This window comes from Sarcophilus harrisii, chromosome 4 (assembly GCF_902635505.1).
Source record: "Sarcophilus harrisii chromosome 4, mSarHar1.11, whole genome shotgun sequence".
Taxonomy (NCBI): domain Eukaryota; kingdom Metazoa; phylum Chordata; class Mammalia; order Dasyuromorphia; family Dasyuridae; genus Sarcophilus; species Sarcophilus harrisii.
Genome location: NC_045429.1, coordinates 458,507,088 through 458,531,599, shown reverse-complemented (window position 1 = coordinate 458,531,599; position 24,512 = coordinate 458,507,088). Strand labels below are relative to the sequence as shown.

General features: G+C 33.1%; 1 protein-coding gene and 1 pseudogene across 1 annotated transcript; both read left to right on the top strand.

Moving 5' to 3' along the window:
* Positions 1–325: 325 nt before the first annotated feature.
* On the top strand, positions 326–1,252 carry LOC100923787 (annotated as a pseudogene).
* Positions 1,253–10,325: 9,073 nt separating this feature from the next.
* LOC100923522 (taste receptor type 2 member 7-like) lies at positions 10,326–11,248 on the top strand. The gene is given in 2 exon segments (XM_012549977.1): positions 10,326–10,794; positions 10,797–11,248. Coding segments are annotated over 2 exon segments (921 nt in total).
* Positions 11,249–24,512: the final 13,264 nt, after the last annotated feature.

Genomic DNA, 24,512 nt, shown 5'->3' with positions numbered 1-24,512 from the left:
ATGTAAACAAATAGCAATTCCATCCATCAGTTATGGGCACCATGGAAATTTTCCACCTATTCATTAAGAGAGAACATTCTCAGAGTTTCAACTAAAATATTAAGTAGAGCTGTTATCAGAAGAAGGGTTATGGTTAGCTTCATTATAGCTATAATCTCATCCCAAACCAGTATTGAGCATCTTCTGACCAACAAGGATAATCATGACTAAGAGGGAAAACAAAATTTTTGTTTCAATAGGTAGATGCTTCCCCTGGCTAGAAATTCATTCATCAATAGTAATATTAGTGGGGTAGCATTTTCTCTCTGTAGACATGACAATTGTCATGAAAAATATCTGGACTATTGTAGGATCTGTAGAATTCTTCATTGGGTTTTTGGTCAATGCCTTCATTGGGCTAGTGAACTTCATTGATTGGGCCAATCCTGGGAGAGTGTCCACATTGAATTTCATCATCACAGACTTGGCCATATCCAGGATCATTCTTCTATGAACAATAACATCTGTGATTATTGTATTAGCTTTCAATTTAATTGAAAGCTTTGGGAATGAATTGAGGTTTTTGAATAGCTTATGGTATTTCTGTGGTCTGTCAAGTGCCTGGTTTGATGCCTCTCTCAATGTCTTCTTGTTCCTGAAGATCGCCAACTTCTTCCACCCTGTCTTCCTTTGGCTGAAGAGGAGGGTTGACAAGGTGATTTTCAGAATGTTGATAGGATGCTTGATTATTTCTTTACTCATTTGCCTTCCTCTGACTGAGATAATATTTTCAATTTACTTTGATAGTACAAATAAAGGAAACATGACTGGAAAGATTCAAGATTGTGGCACTTACTGCTTTTATTCCAAGATAATCTTCTGTACAGCAGATCTCCTTCCTTGTATTCTATGTCTGCTCTCTTGTTTCCTGTTAGTCCTATCACTATGGAGACACACCCAGCAGATACAGGTCCATTTCACAAACTACAGAGACCCCAGCACAGAGGCCCATATAAAGGCCATGAAATTCATGGTCTCCTCCATTTTTCTTTTTCTACTATACTATATGGTCAACATCATAGCACTGTTAAGCACCTCTAAATTCAGCAACAACCTGGGTATAACACTTGCATTGGTAATCATGGATATTTATCCTATGGCCCACTCTATCATGCTAATTTTGGGGAACAGCAAGCTGAAGCAGGCCTCATTGAAAGTACTGCAGAAACTCAAAGAGTGCCTCAGAAATTCTAACTAACTCTTAGGAGCATGACATGAATGATAAATGATGGTGGCCTTTTGGGGGCAGAAACAACCATCATGGAATATTTGAAAATTTAGGAAGTTGATCTAGATCTCATTTTCATTGATCAGTGGATTCCAAAATTTGGATTAACCACATGTAAAATACTTTCCTCTTCATATTTAAACAATTTAGTTGTTATAAAGCAGCAGAAAAAAGCATACATGTAAGGAAAACTGACATTATCAACTTGTGAAAAAACAAAGACTTTCAGATAAAGTACTGAGGAAAGACATACACTGTTTTGAGAAACAGAGAAAGACCTGTCGGCGGGATAATGGCTGAGGTAATGATCATTAATGGCATTGTGACTCAGCAGCTCATTTGTTTTGTAACTTTCATTAGAGTTTTAAAATTTATAACTGCAAAATTAAACATCAAATAATTGTTTGGAAGCTATAGAAAGATTGTGTAAGAACAGGTATGTATTCATACCTGACAAATACATTTCTTGAATTTCAACACATACAATAAAAATGAGTGACAAGACATTAGAAGACATTAATTCAGAAATTTGGAAGATGTAAGATGCCAGAGACATTATGAAAAGAAGATATAGATGGAGGAAGAATTAATTAAGTTGATCTCAATAAGAATCAAAAGAAACCGTGGTCAGAAGACATGGAAGATATATACATCTGACATAACCAACTCTCCAACTTTTGCTAAGAAATTGCTGATTGGAAGTAGACCATTGCTTTGGTGATTGGTTTCAGAGAATTTGGAGCAGTTACTTCAAGCTCTTTGGATGGGAATTGAATCCTGCTCTTTTGTTGGGTTTATTGCATTCTTTTCAGGGTGGGAGAGGGGAAACTTCCTCAGATCATCTGCATTTCCATCTTATTTCTTTTCTACTTTGAAAGGATTAGATGGAACATGTGTCTATTTACCTATCAGTGGTGCTTTGCTTAGGGCTTATTAGACAAAGTAGAATTCTCTGATATTTGTGGATCTGAGATAATGTAGCAGATCTCTGGTCTAAGCGAATTGCTTGTCACTAATTACAATGGTGAAATACATTCTCAATGTTCTTTAAATGAGACAGCAAAACAAACTTGTCACTACCATCAGCTTAAAAACAGCAGAGGATCATTTTTTCCCCCAATGGAACTACAGTGAGGAAAAGAAGGGGGAAGGTAGAAGAGAGGATTCATGAAGTGCATTTTTTTTCCAAAAGAGAAGCAAGACATCAAAGTTTGAGTCTAAATTTGTGGATACCTGGATTTATCCATTCATGTTCAGTTTGTCCAAGTGTCTACCCACTAGTCCCCATGAACATTGAAATGTATCTGTGGTTAAATGTGACTAAATATATATGCACTAAAATATATAGCACATCCACATTATTAGAGGAAAGATTAAATGAATTACAGGAAGAAATAAATTGTCAAACTATGCTAGTAGGGGACCTCAACATTCTCCTCTCAGAACTAGATAAAGCTAACCCAAAAATAAACAAGAAAGAAGTCAAGGAGGTAAATATTAGAAAAGTTAGATATGCTAGACCTGTGGGAATAAATTGAATGGAAATAGAAACAAAAGTTACTCTTTCCTCAGTGGCACATTGCTTCTACAAAAAATTGACCCTGTATTAGAGCGTGAAATCCTATAACTAAATTTAGAAAAACAAAAACATTAAATGAATTAGATGACATTGCAATAAAAACCATTCAATGAAGGGCCACAGAAATATAAATGAAAAATTGAAAACTAAATAATATAATCCTAAAAAATGAATGGATCAAAACCATTATAAAACAATGAATAATTTCATTAAAGAAAATGACCAATGAGAGAATATACCAAAATTCCTGGGATGCAGCCAAATTAGTACTTAGGAGAAATTTTATATTTTTAAAGACTTACATCAGTAAAATAAAGAAAGAGCAGATCAATGGATTGATCATACAACTTAAAAAACTAAAAAAATTAATTAAAAATTAATATTTAAAGTCTACAGTTAAACAACAAATAGGGTATTTTGAAAATCAAAGGAGAGATTACCAAAACTGGAAATTCAAAGAAGCATTGATAATAAGTTAAACATTTTATGAAAAAATTGATAAAATAAATAAACCAATAATTAATTTGACTTAAAAAAGAAAGAAGAAAACCAAATTATCAGTGTAAAAAATTAAAAGAATGAATTTGCCATAAATAAAGAGAAAAATAAGAAAATTATTAGGAACTAATTTGCTCACTTATATGTCAATAAATCTAAAAACCTAAGCAAAATGGATGAAGATATGGTCTAGACTAAAAATTCTTAAACTGTGGGTCATGATCCTTCATGGGGTTGCATAACTTAATGTTGGGGTTCAGAAATTATGATTTTTTTGTCAGTAGATGTTTGATTTATATGCCTATTTTATATACTTATATAATGTGGGATTTCATAAAAATTTCTCAGGTAAAAGAGGTTGCAATTAGCAAAAGTTTAAGAAGCCTTGATCTAGAGGGTTACTAGGGGAGAAACAACTTAGAGAACTCATCCAACAGTATGTACAGTTATCTACTTTTTATATCTATCTATTTCTACCAATTTCTGTCTCATATGCCTATCATCTATAGGAACTGAAAAGAAACATCAACTTGGATCCAAAATTAAACTAGAGAAAGAAAGTATATTAGATTGTCTTGGGGAAAATGTTAAAATTCTTTTAAATGATCTCAAAATTACTTCTGACAGAATCTCTTTTTAATAACAATATTCTACCAATATCATTGTATGGTTATGAGTACACATATATACATTCAATGAGTATACTCAGAGGGAAATGGAAAGACTCTAGCTAGCTTTAAGCAAACTGTAATATAACAAATAAAGACTTGTCAAGAGAAACCAGAGTAAAGATGTTTTTTTATCAAAAAGAAGACAGACTATTCACATGGAAAGGGCAAGAGTGATCCTAAGACTTCCCATTGTTCCATTGAGAAGCAAGAAAAATCCTTTGCATGGAATATTGCATGTGGCAATTTTATGGGAGAAAATAGACAAGAGTTCCACAGGATGAGTAAGCATGTATACATTATTATATGAGGGAACATTCACAATCATGAAAATAGAAATTCATTGGAGCATTTGAATTTAGTTTTCCAAAGATATGTTGAATATATTTTATGCCATTTTGCTTTAGTTTATGAAGTCTTTATGGACTAGAATGTGATCATTCTTTACAAAGGAGAAGTCTATGATGGATTTAAGCAACCTGAAAGCAATGAAGACTGAGATACTGAAAAATATTATGATCAGTGAGAATGAGAAAGGAACAATGGATTGCCCACTGCCCCACTGATAACTCTCTGTGGTCAGTTGAAATCTCCAAAGGCCTCCATCTTGTTGGGTGGACTCCTTATAAAAATATTATGCAAAATTATGGATCATCGCTCTATAGAATTAACAGGAAAGTGTGGGAGATTATCTGCATTATTAATGGAAATATTTATGTTGATATCATCGATTCTTTGGCATAATGGAATATTTTAATTTAGTTTCTAAAAGATGGGTTGAGTATCCTTAATTATCTTGAAAATAATTTATTTCTTCTGTTTAAGCATGTGGCTCATCTTTCCAAAATTTTTAAAGAATAATGAGGGGCAGCTAGGTGACACAGTGGATAGAGCATAAACCCTGAAGTCAGGAGGACCTGAGTTCAAATGTGACCTCAGACACTTAACACTTTCTAGCTATGTGACCCTAGGCAAATCACTTAACCCCAGTTGCCTTAGCAAAACAAACAAACAAAACCCAGTTATCCTTAAGATTCTCTTTCAAAAACAATTCAAAGGTTTTCATATTTAGTTTTACTTTTCATGTTTAGTTTTAGATTTTTTTTCTGTTTCTCTTCCTGTATGATTTTGTTTCATTCCAAAAGACACATCATGAAATAGCTAACAATTCTTGAGGTGTTATAAAATGTTCCTCTAATTAGTTTTATTGGTCCCTTAACATTTTTAATGCTAGAACAATAAAAAATATGGATTTAATATTTATTTTTCACTTCTATATGGTACCCTTACGGCTAAAGAAATTTTGTTACTTTTCTTTCCATTTTCCTTTTATTCTGGCAAATATTAAATTTGCTATTCCTGTTTTATATTCTGATAAAGTATAATAAATGTACTCCATCCATTATTTTAACATTATTAATCTTTATGTTTTAAGTGTGTTCCTAGCCAACAGCAAATTTTTTTGGGGGGAGGGGTGTTTTCAAAACTACTGAGCACCCTCTACCTTTTTACAGATTAGGTAATCCTGTTTTCACCCATGGTATTTACTGTTAAGTTTGTTCTCCCATCCCACTTCCCCCTCCAATTCTCAGCAAATGGAGAACTTATATGTTGGTCTGATGTAGTCAACTAGGTGACTCCATAGTGCATAGAGTGCTGTGCCTGAAGTCAGGAAGATTCATCTTCCTGAGTTCAAATTTAACCTTAGATACTTAATAACTGTATGACCCTGGCCAATTCACTTACACCTATTTACCTCAGTTTCCTCATCTGTAAAATGGAGATAGAAATAGCACCTATGCCATAAGATTGATATGATAGTCAAAAGATATAGAAGATTCAAAAGATTAAATATGAAAGATATAAATGTAAACATTCTATATAAATGTTTTATTATCATCATCATTATATTTTAGTAATTTTTATTCTTTCCAATTACTTGTAAAGATAGTTTTCAATATTCATCATTTTTATAAGATTTTGAGTTTCAAATCCCCCTCCCCCTTCTTTCCAGCCTCCTCCCCTTCCTTATAGGAAGCAATCTGATATAGGGTATTCACATGAAATCACCATCATTACATTTCTGATTATATCACTGAATTTTTTTTACCTGATTTGGTCATTTCATCTGTATTTCTGACACTACTTTCCCCTCCCCTTTGGGGAGGACTTTTCCATTGTTGAGATGATAAATGAAGACTGAAGAATACTCTTTGTTAGAAGTGATATTTACTGTGATATGTAATGATATCTTCTTCTCTCCAATAATTATTGTTTCATCTCTTCCTCTGGCCCACTCCTCCTATATTTCTTCTTTATGTTACTTTGATGGCCAATCCCATCAGTCCTCCTTCTTCTCCCATTTCATCACCTTTAGCTTGACATCTTGTTCCTTCCTTTTAAACATATAATGTGATGCAGAGGAGAGAAGAGAACCAGCTCCTTACATCAGAGAGCTGGAGGACTCTGGGTGTGAAATATCACAGATACTGTCAGATGCGTGAGTTCTGTTGATTGACTTTTCTGAAATGTGTTTCTTTGTTCTAAGGGAATCTGGAATTCATGGTGTGTTTGTTTGTTTTTTTTACAAATCAATAAAACTTACAAACAAAAAAGGAAAGCGGAAAAAGAAATTTATCTATTTTTTAGACCTTCAATGATTATGAGCTTATTAGTATCGACCCGATTTCTTCTAAACTCTCTGTGCTTTCATCTATATTGAAAATTGTTGTAAGCCAAACAAAAATAAAAACGATCTGTATACTTATATTATATTTAATTCATACTTTAACATATTTAATATGTATTGGTCAACCTGCCATCTGGGGGAGGGAGTGGGGGGAAAGAGGGGAAAAATTGGAAAAAAAAGTTTGACAATTCTTAATGCTGTAAAATTACCCATGCATATAACTTCTAAATAAAAAGCTATAATAAAAAAGAAGAAAAAAACAAAAATAAAAATAAAAATGATCAGCCTGGGGGTAAACTGATGATATCTTTCTCTTATCTCAGACTGTACTCTCCTGACAAATACACAATCCACTAGCAGGCCAGCTGGGAATGGTATTCAGAGATTTTGATGCCCTGGAATTGCCTTTGAGAGCCAAGTTCACCTCGTACCACAATGAAGTAGCAAAGGAGATTTTGCTAGAGAAAATACACAAACATCCATAAGAAAGAAACAAATTATAAAATAAAGTTTTTCAATATGTCATTGTTAGACTTTGGAAGGTCTTCACGACATTTAGGTAAGGTTGCCAACTAGATGAGGCTTGGTTCCTTGGTTTCTTTTGTCCATGAAGTCATAGTTTTTCTTCAAAGGTCCAATAATCAGAATTATTTGCCTTTCAACCCTCTTCTCTGTTGCTTTTATCTCTTCCATGAACAAATTTGGAAGAACTTTTAAAAATGAAATAAAATCTGTCCATTTCACCAATAAGAGCTCAGTTTTTTTTCAGGCAGGAACTCACATAGAAAATTATCAATGGACCATAGTGAGAAAACACATACAGCATTTGTGCTAAGAGTTGCTGGGTGAGCAATACACAATGCTGAACAGTGATTTTTGAGAAGAGACCTGGAGTCTCATCTAATCATAGAGCTGAATATTTCCCAGATAAAGGATGAGACCTTCCTAAAAATAGAAAACTTGCTCTCTTAACTCATCAAGATACAGAGAAATAATACTGCTGGCTTTGGCTGGAAAATCATTTACTGCAAGCAATGTTAAATCTGACTCATCTCCCCAGCCAAGATAATTGCTCTGGAACCATTTTTAATTATTGTGCTTGCTGAAGAGTTCCTAGTGAGGATTTTGGTCAATGGCTGGTTAATGGCATAGAGTGATTCAAGATCAGAAGATTACCCTAAAGAGACTTAATCCTCACTGATGACCTTTTTTGAATTCTTGTATTAGTCTATTGTAGGAAGTAAGGTTGCTTAGCTGTGAAATTGTATTTCATCCTTGTTATGCCATTAATACACTGACATAAGTGCATGTCATCTGAATCCTAAAGCTACTTAAATGTATCATTTGTCATTTCTGTCAAGGTCTACTTCCTGAACATCACCAGTTCTTCTCATTTCATCTTCTCTGGTAAAAGTGAGGAATTAACAGAGAGAGTCAACTGATAATGATAATCTTGTCCCTCATCTATTTTCTCCTTTACTTTTTGCTGGTAGTAAAAGTGAGTGATATTTTCAGAGCTCACAATGGGGCCAGAAAATGACAAATATGAGTGAGAACATCCAAGTAAGCAAGTTTCCAAACTTTCTCTTCCACATTTTTTTAAGTATGATGGAGAGAAGGTTCTGCCCTTTTCTTTCTCCCTGACCTCCCATTTTTTCATTAGTTTGATTACTGTAGAGATATATTCAGAAAATGAAGATGAATGTCACAGGCTCTAGAAATCCCAACATGAAAGCCTATATGAGGACTATGTAAGATGGGATTTACTTCCTCTTCCTCTCTGAAATATATTACTTGACCATAAATACGATAATCTTGACCTTTTATTTGCTGAATAATAATGAGGTTGTGTTATTTGCTTTCTAAGTAATGGTTAGCTGGAGCTGCCTCTCTTAAGGTATTATGAGAATAGTTAAAGGCTCTGGGAAATGCTGAGATTCATAGTTAGAATGGTGGCAGCTCTCTATCAACCATAACAATGGAAGTCATCTAAGTGCCTAAAGATCTTTACTGTGGCTCTTTCATCCATCATGGGTGTTAAGGGACAGGTTAGTTCTCCAAGAGCCTCCACAGCCTCCACAGTGGATCATAAAATTTGGAGTTGCAAGGCAGTCTTTACTGACACAGGTGTTGCAGACTGGGAATGAGAGAAATTGGAGGCAGAGGGAAGAGGAAAGAGGTCAGACAATGCGACAGCTTCTCAGTCAGAGAAGTCAGAGAACAGCAACCGCCTCTCAGTCTCCTTGTATCCTCCTCTCACACAAGAAGATCCATTCTGGATTGGATCTCCAGTAGCCACTGTCAGGTGGCTCCCGTGTATTCCAACAGCTCTCCTGTGTATTCCAACACATGGGTACAAGTCTTTGGGGATTACAAAAGTCCTGAGTTGTTTTATTGGCTTTCCTTAAAATATTTCCCTCAATATCTTTCACTTTTTTTATTTCCTACCATAGAGAGACACACTGTAAACATTGCTAGGAAATGGCATACCAGCAGAAACAGCAGTATCTATACGACTTTGCTCTTCTCCACCTGGTGAAGTAGAAATAATGCTGTATTTGAAGTCACAGGCTCTGGGTTCAAATTTTAACTCTGACCCTGTTGGAACTTGACAACTAACTCAACCCCTCTAATCTTCATTTTCCTAAGTTGTGAAATAAGGACCATAGAGGTTGATGGGATCATTGATTTTGCACTGGAAGGCACCTTAGAAGCTACTGAGTTCCATTTCATCTTAGGGATAAAGAAACAAAGGACAGAAAAACTAACCTGGACCAGATAATCTCAAAGGTTCTTTGCAGAGTTATAACCTTCCATCCTTGACATTCACTCAAGCCCTTATACAAGTAATCATCTGAGTCAGAACTAGAGTCATAGATTGACAGGGAAAGATTGAGAGCTTGATCAATTCAGCCCAAGGTGATGATTAAGATGAACTTTGGAATGCCTCTATCTTTCTGAGAATTCTTATGTTGAATCTTTTTTTCCTTCGTCTCACAAAGAGTCAGTGTAGGTAAGTGTGTGTGTGTGTGTGTGTCTGTCTCTGTGTGTGTATATGTGTGTGTGTGTGTGTGTGTGTGTATGTGTGTGTGTGCTGGTGGTGGAAAGAAAAAAGGGGCATTTATTGTCTTTCTAGCAGATTTGTGGTCAAAAAATTATAAATACTTTGAAACCCAGATCCTCTCACTCCTGAGCCTGTACACCTTCCAGTATGCATCTATCTTGAAGATTGTTGGTTATTTAGACAAATTAGTCCAAGTACAAAAGTGCAAAACAATGAAATTGAATCTGTTCTTCATTTCCATTTGAAAAAAAGCAGCTTTGTCTCTCAGTCATGTGGACACATGGAAAATTACCATCTGATAGTACTCAGGGCATTTGTGCAGGATCTGGGCATAAAATTCCTAGATGAGTGGTTTATGAGGGGCAGCAGTGGTTGTCCCGACAGAAGCTGCATCCTTAGGCCATAACATGCTTGTATACTTTCTAGTTTAACATAAGACTGAGATCAAGATAGAGGAGAAAATTATTTCCCTAATATGAGGAAGAAAAATTAACTTGTTAATTTTGATGGGAATTCATTCAAGAACAGGACTAATAAAAGTAGGTTTCCTCTTTCGAGATATGTCAAATACAGTGGAGAAAATCGGTGTGACTGTGGCATCTGGAGAGTTCCTAGTTGGGGTTTTAGCCAATGGCTTCATTGGAATTATGAACTGTATGGACTGGCTCAAGACTAGAAAAATTTCCCCCTTGAATTTTATCCTCACTAGCTTAGCCATCTTCAGAACTGGTCTGTTAGGAATCCTAACATCACATGTCTTTTTCATCTCATTCTATTATTCTTCATATACCTTCAGCAAACTGAAAAACTTGAATATCATATGGACTTTGGCCAACAATGTCTGTGCCTGGTTCTCTGCCTGCCTCAGTGCTGTCTATTTCTTCAAAATCGCCAACTTTTCCCATCCTATCTTCCTCTGGCTGAAATGGAGGATTAATAGGGGAGTCCTCGGGGTGCTCCTGTCATGCTGTTTTTTCTCCTTTTTCTTTTTCCTTACAGTAACATTGATGAATGAAACCTACCAAGCTACTTTAATTTAGGAAACAAAACAATCTTGAATCAGAAGATCCAAGAATGTAAACCCCACATCTTTCTCCTCCTGATATTCTTTGCTATAGGGGATATGACACCCTTTGTTTTGTCCTTGATCTTCTGTTTCCTCCTGATTCTGTCACTTTGGAGGCACATTTGGAAGATGCAGCTCAATACCAAAAGTTCCAGAGATCCCAGCACAGAGGCTCATGTGAAGGTCCTGATATCCATGGTCTCTTTCCTTTTCCTTTCTGTTCTCTATTATGTGGGCATGATCTTAATATTTTCAAATGTTTCAGTGTCAAAAAGGAAGCATTGTGTACTATTTATTTTGATAACTATGACTATTTACCCTATGGCACACTCTATTGTTCTGATTGTGGGACACAGCAAGCTAAGGCTGACTGCCCTAAAGGTGTTATGGAAGCTAAGAATCTGCTGTAAGAGTTAAGGGAAATATTGATCTACATAGACAAGACTAAAAAATCTTGCATTTTCTAGGGAGAAAGGAAGCTATCACCAACTATTTAAAGAACTTTTAGGAATTCTTTTCATCATCATTACAGACAAGTAAGGATCAAGGAAACCCAATGGAAAAAGTTTTAGGGCTATGCTTCATTAAATCATAAAAAGATGATAATAATAATTCTCAAGAATTTGATGGTTTTTTATTCTCTCATTTCCTAGTATCACCCTCCAAAACTGAATCCTCTTCTGTTAAAAAAAAAAGTTAACTAAAGCAAATTAATGCATCGACAATCTGTGCTTCACTCTGTGCCTGTAGTTCACCATATTTTTTACTGAGAAGAGCCATAGATGTTCATCAAACCTCTGGACTCAAGATTTTCTTTGAATTTGATCTGAATTTTGACAATTTTGTGATACTTTGTTTTACATAATTTTGTTCATTGTATATATTATCTTGTTCTACATAGTTCATTCTGTATCAATGCCTCCAAATATTCATCAAATTTGTTATATTTATCATTTCTTCGATACAGTAAAATTCCACTACATTCATTAACAATTTACTTAACCATTGAAAAAGTGCGAGACAACCTTGTTTTTTTTCTTCCTAGTTTTGTCTTTCTACCTTAAAATTTGCTGCTAGGAATAGATCAGTATATTAGAGACCTTTCTTTTTAGTTTATTACTCTCCTTGGAATTATAATTCCAGAAACTGGACTTTAAGAGCCATATTCTCTCAATTCCTTTTTTTTGTTTTCATATTGCTGTAGATAATACTTTTAATAACTTATTAAATGCTATTTCAAAATTATATTTAAGTATTTTTAATTTATGAAATTAAGCAAGCATTTCCATAACATATTAGAAAGAAAAGTGATTGCACATGAAATTGCAAATCTATTATGTACAACTCACTTTTCCTTTTACATATATAATAGTAATTGTGTGAATTTCTGTTTTCCCTTTTTTCTTACCTCCCACCAGCCCCACCCTAGAGATGGCTGCCATTCAACACAAATGTGTGTGTTTGTGTGTGTGTGAAATCATTCTATATATACTTCTATTTTTCTGGAGACAGATATCATCTTTTTTCATATGTCCTTTGTAGTTAATGTGGGTACTTATAATAATCAAAATGACTTAACTGCTCAAAGTTATTCTTTTTTTTATTTAATAGCCTTTTATTTACATGATATATACGTGGGTAATTTTACAGCATTAACAATTGCCAAAACTCTTGTTCCAATTTTTCACCTCTTACCCCCCCCACCCCCTCCCCTAGATGGCAGGATGACCAGTAGATGTTAAATATATTAAAATATAAATTAGATACACAATAAGTATACCCGACCAAAACGTTATTTTGCTGTAGAAAAGGAATCAGACTCTGAAATATTGTACAATTAGCTTGTGAAGGAAATCAAAAATGCAGGTGTGCATAAATATAGGGATTGGGAATTCAATGTAATGGTTTTTAGTCATCTCCCAGAGTTCTTTTTCTGGGCATAGCTAGTTCAGTTCATTACTGCTCCATTAGAAATGATTTGGTTGATCTCGTTGCTGAGGATGGCCTGGTCCATCAGAACTGGTCATCATATAGTATTGTTGTTGAAGTATATAATGATCTCCTGGTCCTGCTCATTTCACTCAGCATCAGTTCATGTAAGTCTCTCCAGGCCTTTCTGAAATTATCCTGTTGGTCATTTCTTACAGAACAGTAATATTCCATAATTTTCATATACCACAATTTATTCAACCATTCTCCAACTGATGGACATCCATTCAGTTTCCAGTTTTTAGCCACTACAAAAAGGGCTGCCACAAACATTCGTGCACATACAGGTCCCTTTCCCTTCTTTATAATCTCTTTGGGATATAATCCCAGTAGTAACATTGCTGGATCAAAGGGTATGCACAGTTTGATAACTTTGCTCAAAGTTATTCTTAAAACAATACTGTTATTATGTACACAATGTTTTCTTGGTTCTGTTCACTTCACTTGCTTCATCCTTGATTTTACTTGAAAAGCTTTTACTATTTCACCATCAAAAATCATGTTTGTTCTTGGTTTTCTATAAATACTTTTGATCAAACAAAGAAATAGTCCTTTGTTCTTAGTCTTTTATGTTTTTAACATATATGAGAGTTATGTTGTAAAAAAGATTTTTCTCCAGTGGAAAGCTTATGGAAATCATCTATTGTATTTAGAACTTTTCTAAAAATGAGCCATCTATCATGTAATTCCTGGTCTTAGTTTATCCTAATTCTAGGAAATATTTTCAACATATTCTTTTAATCTCTTTGCTAATAATTTACTCAATATTTGTGTATAAACATGAATTAGCAATATTTAATTATAGCTTTTTTCTGTCATTGATTTTTTCTTGCTTTGTATGAGAACAAATATATTCCATGGCTGTAATTTCATAAAGAAACTTATCTTTTTTTCAGAGTTTAAGTAGTATAACATCTAATTCTACTTAAAGTTTTTGATAGAATTCAATTGCATGTAGTTTCATTTATTCCTAGTTTCTTCCCCAACCCCTACTTTTGGACTTTATTTATAATTGGCTCATTTTCTCTTTCCAGGGTCAGGTTCTTTTGATTGCCTATTTCCTTTTCTGTTAATGTGATTATTTTAGTTTATTTTTGTAACGATAAAGCCACTTCTTTCAATTTTATCTTGTATGAATAAAACCAGTCTAAATAATTTCTGAAAATTTCATTATTTCCTCTAAAATTATTGTAAATGCTGTTCTCATTTTTGATTAGTAATTTGGTTTTCATTTTTCTTTTTGTTGATGAAATTAGCTAATATCTTATTGGTTTATTAACATTTTAAAATGATATAGTTTATCAACTTAACTAAGGATTTGTTTTATAAACTTAATCTGAATCTCTAGAATTTTGACATATATATATATATATATGCACATATAAATACATAATATGTGACATATGGAATGTAATATATATATATATGGATTAGAATTGAGGTTTAGGTTAGAGTTAATCAATAATATATATACATATGTGTCATATGTATATAACATATATACTATAAAATATATAATATCAGCAGTGTTTATCTTTATTAATCCCATTTCTTGATACTTTGAAGTCTAATATAATTTGCCTCTTTGTCCTTTTTTAGTCAGAACTATTTTTATCTTGGATCAAATTTGCTGTTTCTACATTTTTATACCCTTTTCATATAAAATAAGTTTGACTTCACCTCCTCATTTAGATTCTTTATTAATTTATATGTTTTGCAAGTCACAAATTGTTGGGTTTTGTTCTTCCATTCAACCCAACAAGCTAGTATTCTTTCCCTCTGTTTTTCATTTGAGGCTTTTGAAGGGTTGGGATTAGGGGTTAGAGTTGGGGAGTGAAGGAAAAAGAAGAAAAGAAGAAAAAAAGAAAAAATGTTTAAAGTATCGTAGAGTTGAGGAAGAAAAAGATCTTCCTCAACTCTACAATACTTTTAAAAAATTTCTTTTTTTTAATTAAAGCTTTTCATTTTTAAAACATATATAAAAACATACATAATTTTCAACATTGTTGTTGCAAAACCTTGTGTTTCAAATTTTTCCCCTCCTTTCCTCCATCTCCTCCCCTATATGGCAAGTAATACAACATATATTAAACACGTGCAATTCTTCTATACATATTTTTGAAATTATCATGTGGCACAAGAAAAATCAGATCAAAAAGAAAAAAATGAGAAAGAAAGCAAAAAGCAAACAAACAACAACAAAAAGAGTGAAAATATTATGTTGTGATCCACACTTAGTCCCCACAGTTCTCTTTCTGGTCATAATGATAGAGAATTCTTGAGAATTGATTAGAAAACTTATTCAGTATCATACCAAGCAAACAACTCAAGACTTATTTTATAGATCTAGGAAAAAGAATACTATAATTCATCTTGAAGAGCAAAAGGTCAAGAACATCAGTGGAATCAATGAAAAGATGTGAAAGAAAGTGACTTTCAAACTACATTAAAAAGTAGTAATCCTGAAAATAATCTGGTATTGGTTAAGAAATAGAATGGTGGATCAGTAGAATAGATTAGGTACACAACACACATACATAGTAATGTACTATATGAAAAATCGAAAGATCCAAGCTTCTGTGGTAAGAACTCATCATTTAACAAAAATTTCTGAAAGAATTGGAAAACAGTTGGAACAAAGTAGGCATAGACCAATCTCGTATCATATACCAAGATGAGGTTTAAATGGTTGATATGATCATTATTTATAAATATTTGTAAATACCATGATATGTGAAGTAAATTAGGAGATCATGGAAAAATGTACTTATAGATATATGGATAAGAAAAGAGTTTATGATAGAGAGGGGAAAGCAAAATTGATCATTTTTATTACATGAAATCAAAAAGTATTTGCACAAATCAAATATATGCAGCCAAAAATAGAAGGAAAATGGGAAACAGAGGTTTGGGGGACAAAATTTTGCATTAAGTTTCTCTGAAAAGGCCTCATTTCCCAAATTATATGACTATAGAGAAATTAGTCAAATTTATAAAAACTTAAGTAATTGCTAAATTAGTAAATGGTCAAAGAATAGAAACAATCTTCAGAATAAGAAATCAAAGTTACCAGTAGGCACATTTCAAATAACTGTTGATTAGAGTAATGCAAACAAAAATATCTCTGAGATACCACCTATCAGATTGGCAATCATAACAGACAAAGAGAATCACAAAAGCTGGAGGATTTGTAGAAAAATTGGAAACTGATATGCTGTTGGTGGAGTTGTGAACAGGTCTAAATATTCTGGAACGTGATTTGGAATTATGTCCAAAGAGCATCTCATTTGACCCAGCTATACCACTACTAATTCTGTATCCTAAAGAGTTCAAAGAAAAGGGGAGAGATTTTATTTGTATAAAAATATTTATAGCAGCTGTTTTTTGTGCTTACAAAGAATTGGAAACTGAGGGGATGTCCATTGGAAAATAGATGAATAAATTATAGTATGTGATTTTGAAGAAGTACTATTGTACTATAAGGAGTGACAAACAGGATAATTTCAGAAAAATCTCAAATGACCTTTATGAACTGATGCAAAGTAAAGTGAGCAGAAGAAAACATTGTATACAACAACAGAAAAGGTTATGGACTGGAAAAGACATAACTACTCTGATCAAGACAATTTCAAAACGATCCACAATGGTGCCTGAATGTTATAAAACCACAAGAAAAAGAAGAGATCATGGATTCCATGATGCTCATATGTGCCAGAGTGTTGAGACCTATAGAGAGAAAACTGATGAACTCTGAGTGCAAATTGAAGTATACTTTTAAAAAAAAAACTTTATTTTTCTTGTTTATATGTGAATGTATTTGCCTTTGTAACAAGGCTAATATGGAAATATATTTTGCATGATTTCATATGTATAATTGATATCCCATTGCTTACCTTCTAAGAGGATGAAATAGAAAATGCAGGAAGGAAAATTGAAACTCAAAATTCATAAAAATGTTAAAATTGTTTTATATGTCACTGGGAGATATTTAACAAAATAAATAAAAAAGATTAAAAGTAGTTGAGCAGAAATAAATAAAATTAAAAGAGTGAGGTGATAATGAAGGTACGAAAACAAAGAGATTATGAAATGAGAAAAAAAAAACCAAATTCCAAGGCAGGAATATTTTTACAAAAGAATCATTTTACACTTTAAAAGAATAAAATATAATTATATTACATTGCTTGTTTAGAACTATTGTCCCCATGAAATTGAAAGTCAGAGATGTTAGGGAATTTTAGACAGCCAGATTATGAATGCTAGGTCTCTACTCAAGTGGACCTGAAATAAAATTCTATTTTAAAAACTTACCACCTATGTGACCCAGGAAAAATCATTATTTCTTTCTGCCTTAGTTTACTCATCTGTAAAATGGGGATAATAACAGTACCTACCTCCCAGGGTAGTTGTGATGAACAAATGAGGTAAGATTTGTAAAATTCTTTGGAAAATTCAAATACTTTGTGAATGCTAGCTATTATTATCAGCTTCATTCTCATTTTCATCTTCATCCATCATTTATGCCAAAACTCTATTCACACATGTCAGAGCTGGGATTCAAATTTCTGAATGAAGTATTCTTCTCACCTGATGGCACATTGGATGTTGATCAAGAGATCAGTGATCACAAAGATGGTAACACTTGCCAGTTTTGTTTTTACCCCCTTTTATTCTCTATATCACATAAGACTATTGTCAAGCAAATTAGGCTAAAGAAGAAAGTAAAAACAAAAAACAAAAAACAGTGAAATAGAATCTGCTCATCATTCTCATTTTCATAAATTTGTGAGCATACATGAGTAATTGCTTCCTGGTGATGCTGAGGAGCCACAGACAGGGCTTTGGGAATGACCCAAAGACTTGAGAATGACAGTTGATGACTTTCTTAATGAGAGCTGCAACTTTTTTCAACATATTGTATGCTTTCTGTCTGAAGGAGACCATAATAAAGCTCGAGATCAATTATTACTTCATCAAGGGGTAAACACATCATTCTGCTAATCTAATCTGGAAATCCATTCATTAGATCCAAAATGAAAGGTGAATTTTCTCTCTGTAGACATGTCAAGTGCCTTTGAAAACATTTATATAATTGTGATCACTGAAGAGTTCCTTATAAGTATTTTGGGCAGTGACTGCATTGGACTGGTGAATTTCATGAATGGAGTACAGATGAAATGAGGAAGTCAAAGAATGTAAAATAAGATGGAAAATTTAAAATTTCTGTCTTTTGAAAATATTTTCTTAATCTTTGGGATTTTTTTTTCATTTCACATAGATATCAATTTAAGGTGTATAAGGCCAGGGAGAATAGTGTCTTAGTGTGAGGAAAGGATATATTTCACTATTTATGATCATTCCAGTATATTCAAATCCAAAGAGCTTAAGCCCCTTATTCAAGGACTGGGTGAAATTTCATGCATGTAAAGAGAAATGAAATATATATATACCTGTGAAAGTTGGACTTTTGACAAATCATTCCTTGACTCCAATTTCTCACATCCTATTCCCTTGCTGATATCTTGCAATCTAGCATCATCTGATGCCACAATTCTGTCTGTGGACACTTCTTTTTCCAAAATTAAGACCAGTCTTTTAATTGATAAAACCAATGGGGACTTTTTTTTTCAGTATTAGTCTCGAGCAACTGCTTTTGTTATCTTCACATCACTGTTGCTTAGTGAATTATCATTCATTTGATAAAGTTGATTTAATTGAATGAGGGAAATAGGGGCTTCACATAAAATATGATCCAGCCATTTGCAAGATTCAACATATTGGTGTTGACATGCCTTACTTGCTGTATTCCTCAATAATTATCCGAGGACCCAATTTAATTTATTTTCTTATTTTGGAAATTGCACATTTTATTGCAAACTTAACCTCTGACATCAGTTCAAACAATTAAGATTAATTAGTTGCAATTCATAGTAAGCTAATTAATTACAGTGCATAAAGCCCTTCTAATCTTCATTAGACTTTTTATCACATGAATATCATTCTCTTTGGTTCATTTGATAATGGTTCACGGGAACTCCTTGCTTCTGATCTTGGTTTCCTTCTTATTTCATAAAGTCTTCCCATATTTCTTTGTATTTTTCATATTTATTGACTTTAATTTCATAATGCATCAATCATATTATATTAATAAAAGCACAATGCCTTCTTTAAACATTTCCTTCTGATTAGTTATTTGGTTTGCTTCCAGTTGATTGTTGGTTTTTAAAAATAATCTAATACAGATAGAAACATTCTTTTTCTTAAAGAACCTCATCCTTTCTGTTTTATTTCTGAGTAATTTCTAAAATGAAATTATTGGGCCAAGAACATGATTACTTTTATTGTATTTATGTGAAGCTGTCAGATTTGTTTTCAAAAAAATTTATGAGTCTTCAGTTCTACCAGCAAGGAAATCAAGATGTCTGACTTTTAAAATGCCTTATTCAAAGTTTCATATTGAAAATCATTGCAGATTACTATCTATTGACATTTAAATTATTTAACATCTGTGGCTAATGTGTCATAACACTACTTCAGTGATTCTCTTGTAATCTCCATCTGAATTCTGAATTCACTTACCATTCACTATTTCCCCCTCCTTAGCAATATTTTCCCCAATTATATGCAAAGAGAGTTTTCAACATTCATTTTTATAAGATTTTGAGTTCCATTTTTTCTTCCTCCCTTTCCTCTGTCTCCCCAAGAAGACAAGTAATTTGATATTGGTTGTACATGTACAATAATATTAAACATACTTGCACATTAATCATGTTGTAAAAGAAGAATCAGAACAAAAGGGAAAAACCATGAGAAAGAAAAAAAATAGTGTACTTTAATCTTTATTCAGATTCTACAGTTCTTTCTCTGGATGTAGAGAACATTTTCATTCATGGGTCTTTTGAAATTGTTTGTTATTGTTGCCTTCCTAAGAAGACCTAAGTCTATCAAAGTTGATCATTGTACACTGCTGTTACTGTGTCCAGTACTGTGTCCAGTACTGTTCACTCATTCCCTACTGAGTGAAGAGATTCTGCTCCCTTCACTCAGAATCTATTCACATAAATTTTTCGAGGTTTTTCTGAAATCTGTCAGATCATCATTTCTTATAAGACATTACATTTCAAGGGGTATGTAGTTTTATAGCCCTTTGGATATAGTTCCAAATTGCTTTCCAGAATGATTGGATCAGTTCACAACTTCACCAACAATGCATTATTGTCCCAGTTTTCCCACATCTTCTCCACCATAATTATCATATTCCTTTTTTTGTCATATTGACAAACTGATAGGTGTGAGTGGTACCTCAGAGTTATTTTAATTTGCTTTTCTCTAATCAATTAATCAATCAATTAATATAACTATAAATAACTATTCATTTACTTTTTCTAACAGGATTATTGTTGGTGTATAGAGTAGTTAGGGGCTTCATTGCCACTGTATTGAGTTTGTTTTTTAGTATTTGTAAATTTGATAAGTATGAAGTAATAACAAAAAGATTTTTTAATCGACATATCTATGTTTAGTTTAGTTTAGTTTACTGAGATTGAATATTTCCACAAATGGTTATTTAAAATACATGTTTCTTGTTTTGAAATTATCTGTTCCTACCCTTTAAGTATGATTATATTGCTAATCACCATTGTGAATTTTCCATTTGAAAATATATATTTTCTTGTCAAGGATCTCTCTCTCTCTCTCTCTCTCTCTCTCTCTCTCTCTCTCTCTCATACACACACAAACACACACACACATATACATATAAATTCCAGGATCCTTCCGTTCATGTGTATCTTTGAATAGTGTTTAAAATCAACTCAAATAATTTTTTTTTGTGGCAAGGACACAAAGTCACACTCAGCACTCTCTTAACCAACCCAAAATTAAGAAGTCAGGAGGATGTTCCTCCATCAGATCATCACAGACTTGGGCAGAAGTTGGGTTATGTGTGTTTTAAAATCATAACTTAAAATCATAACACAATAAAGTCAGAATGAAATAACAAGCAAAAATTACTTAATTACTTAGAATCTGAAAAATAAAAGAAGAAATCAGAAAACAAGGAATAGTGTGTTTAAGAGGCAACACCCACTCTAAATTCTGTGGGTTAGAGTATCAAGCTTTGAGTGGTAGGGGATGGGGGGGGAACAATTACATTATCCTCCCAGAAATACACTTAAATATTCCTAATAGGAACAGCAGCAGGGAAGAGAAGAAGAGGATGAAGATGAGGCTTCTTTTTTTTTAGAAGCCACTGAGTCATTGGCTCTTCCTATTCCATGATCAATGGGTACCTTGCTTCTTTACAGTGTTCCAGAAATCCTCATTATTGGGCTCACACATAGTCAAATGGAAAAAAAAGTAGCTTCATCATCTTCAAAGTGCCTAATACTGAGCTAGGACAGAATCTAAGAGATGCATCATTGAGTTACTATATTAATAATAAAGAAAAGGAGAAAATAAAGTCTCTCACCTAAATAAATTAAATGAACTATGCTTTTGAAGACCAAAACAATAATTCAAGGTAAAGAAGAGAGGGAGGGGGAGATAGAGAATGAAAGAGACAGGGGTGAGAAGACAGAGAAACAAAGATACAGAGGTAGAGACAGAGTGACAGAGAGATACAAAGACAGAGAAACTAAGACAAAGAGAGAGAGACAGAGACAGAGAGACAGACACAGAGAAAGACAGAAATAAAGAGAGACCAAAATATAAGACAGAGTGAGAGACAGAGAAAGATAAAAGACACACACATAGAGAGAGAGACAGACAGACTGAGATAATTATTAAGGGAAGTACAGAAATGTATTAGAAAATGAATAATTGAAATGAGAAATTTAAACAGGAATTTATCTTTTGCACAGACCAATAAAATTTGCAAATCATTGGGAATTTTTTTTTAGAAGTGAGAGAGAATGAAAAATAAGAAATAGAAAAAGAGAATTCATCACAAATATAAGAGAAAACAAAACTGTAATTAGGGAGTACTACATACAATTCTAAAGCACATTTCTCTGATAAGGTCTCATTTCTCAAATATAGAAGGGACTGAGTCAAATTTATAGAAAATAAAAGCCATACCCCAATTGATAAATCATCAAATTATATGATCTGTGCCCAAAGGACTATAAATTCATATATAATTATTTGCCTAAAAGCAGCACTACTTGGCATGAATTACCACAAGAGATTTGGAGGGAAAAAGAAAAAATTACCTATATGTATAAAAATTATTCACAGCAGCTCTTCTCAGGGGAAAAATGGAAACTGAAGGGATGCCCTTCAATTGGGGAATGGATCAATAGTATGTGTGTTTGTGGTGTTTGTTTATGATGTAATATTATCGTTCTATGGGAAATGGTGAGCAGGATGCTCTCAGGAAGGAAAAAAACCTGGAAAGTCCTCCATGAACTCAAGCAAAGTGAAATATACTGTACAAATGCAAAGTAATAGCAATGTTCCAAGATGACCAGTTGTGAATAACTGTGCTATTTTCAGCTGTACAATCATCCATGACTATTCTGAAGGACTTATGATTAAAATCTTATCCATACTCAGAGAAGGAACTGATTGTGTCTGAATACAGACTGAAGCATTCTCTCTCTCCCTTTTTTAACTAAATTTTTCTTAAGGGTTTTTATTTTCATTAGAGTGGGAGATCTATGGGGTTTTTTCACAACTTGACTTTTGTGGAAATGTTTTGCATAACTTTGCAATTGTTTCTTAATGGTGGATGGGAATAAGGAAGAGAACCTAAAACTCAAAATTTTTAGAAATTTTAGAAACTGTATTTTAGAACTATAGCAACTGAATGTGGATCAAAGCATAATATTTTCACTTTCGTTGTGTTTTTTCTTTCTCATAGTATTCCCCCCTTTGGTTCTGATTTTTCTTGTACAACATGATAAATATGAAAATATGTTTAAAAGTATTGTACATGGTTAATCTATATTGTATTGTTTGCTGTCTTGGGGAGGAGGAGAGAAGAGAGGAAAGGAGAAAAATTGGAACATAAAGTCTTATAAAAATGACTATTGAAAATTATCTTAAAATGTATTTAGAATAATAAAATCTATTAAGTAAAAAAAAAAAGCACATTTCCTCATACATTAAAATATGTATAGCTCCACTTTATGTAGTAGCAAGGGAAGGTGTCCAGAAATGATGAGCATAATGCATACAGAGAGGCATGATTATAAGGTCCGTTTTTTAATTCTGTTTTCTGATGATTTTCTAATGATTCAGAAGTGAAACTGAAACTCAGGTCTCCAGAATTCTTTATAGAAATGATGATCATAAAGTATGTATCACTCTAAACATGAACTTAATTTTTTTACTATATTCTATGTATTGTACATTATTACTGAGGTCTCTCATTGTGCCTGAAGAAGATAGAGAAAACCCTAAGATAGAGTCTCTTCTTCCTTTGTATCATCATAAAGAGCAGATCAACTGTTGAGTACATGTGGGAAATTATCATCTGATAGTGGGACAAGAACACATACAAGATCTAAGCTAAAGTTTCCCATGAAGCTGTTTGCTAAACAATAGTGATGAGATTTGTTAGGACGGTAGCAATTCTTTTCCATAGCAGAGCTGACCACTTTCTGTCTGAAAACAGAGCCTTATAAAAAATAAAAGATATATAAAACAGAAAAGGAATTGGTAAGGTATCTTAAAGTAGACAAACTCCTCAGACTTTGGTCATAAAAACATTCATCAACAGTGCTAAAAATCATTGACTTTACCCTCCATAGACCAGCCAATGCAATGAAGAAAATATCTATCACTGTGGCTAGTGGAGAGTTCCTAGTGGAAATTTTGACCAGTGACCTTATTGGATTGGTTAAATGCTCAGATTATGTCTAGACCAGAAGAGTATCCAGTAGAAGTCACTTTTACTGTTTTAGTCATCTCCAGAATTGATGTTTGGGATAATTGTATTGGATAACTCATATGATGTGTTTTCTTTACATTTTATTTCTGGCAAAAACCGTGTACCTAGAAGTTGTCTGGACCTTGACCAACATTTTTTTTAAAATAATACTTTATTTTCCTTCAATTACATGTAAAAACAATTTAAACATTTTTTATTTTAAATTTGAGCTCAAAATTCTCTCTTCCTCCCCTCCTCCATTTTCATAGAGAAGGCCAGTAATTTTATATAAATAATATGTGCATTATCATGTAAAACACATTTCAGTGTTAATAATGCAGTAAAGAAAACACAGACAAAAAAACAAGAAAAAAAAAGAAAAGGTATATTTGATCTGCATTTGATCAGTTCTTTCTCTGGAAATGGGTGGCATTTTCATCCTAAGTCCTTCAAAAACGTCTTTGAGCATTGTATTACTAAGAACAGTCAAGTCACAATTGGTCATTGTTACAACACTGCTGTTCCTGTCTACAATGTTCTCCTGGTTCTGTTAATTTTATTTTGCATCAGTTAATGTTTTTCTGAGGTTTTTCTAACAGCATCCTACTTACCATGTCTTATTGCAAAATTGTATTTCATGCACAACAACTTCTTCAACCATTCCTCAAATTATGGACTCAACTCAATTTCCAACTCTTTGCTATCAATATAAAAGCTACTCTAAATATTTTTATACAAGAAGTATTTTCCATTTTGTTTTTAATCTCTTTAAGATAAAGAACTAATAGTGATATTGTATAGTCAAAGGATATGCCTTTG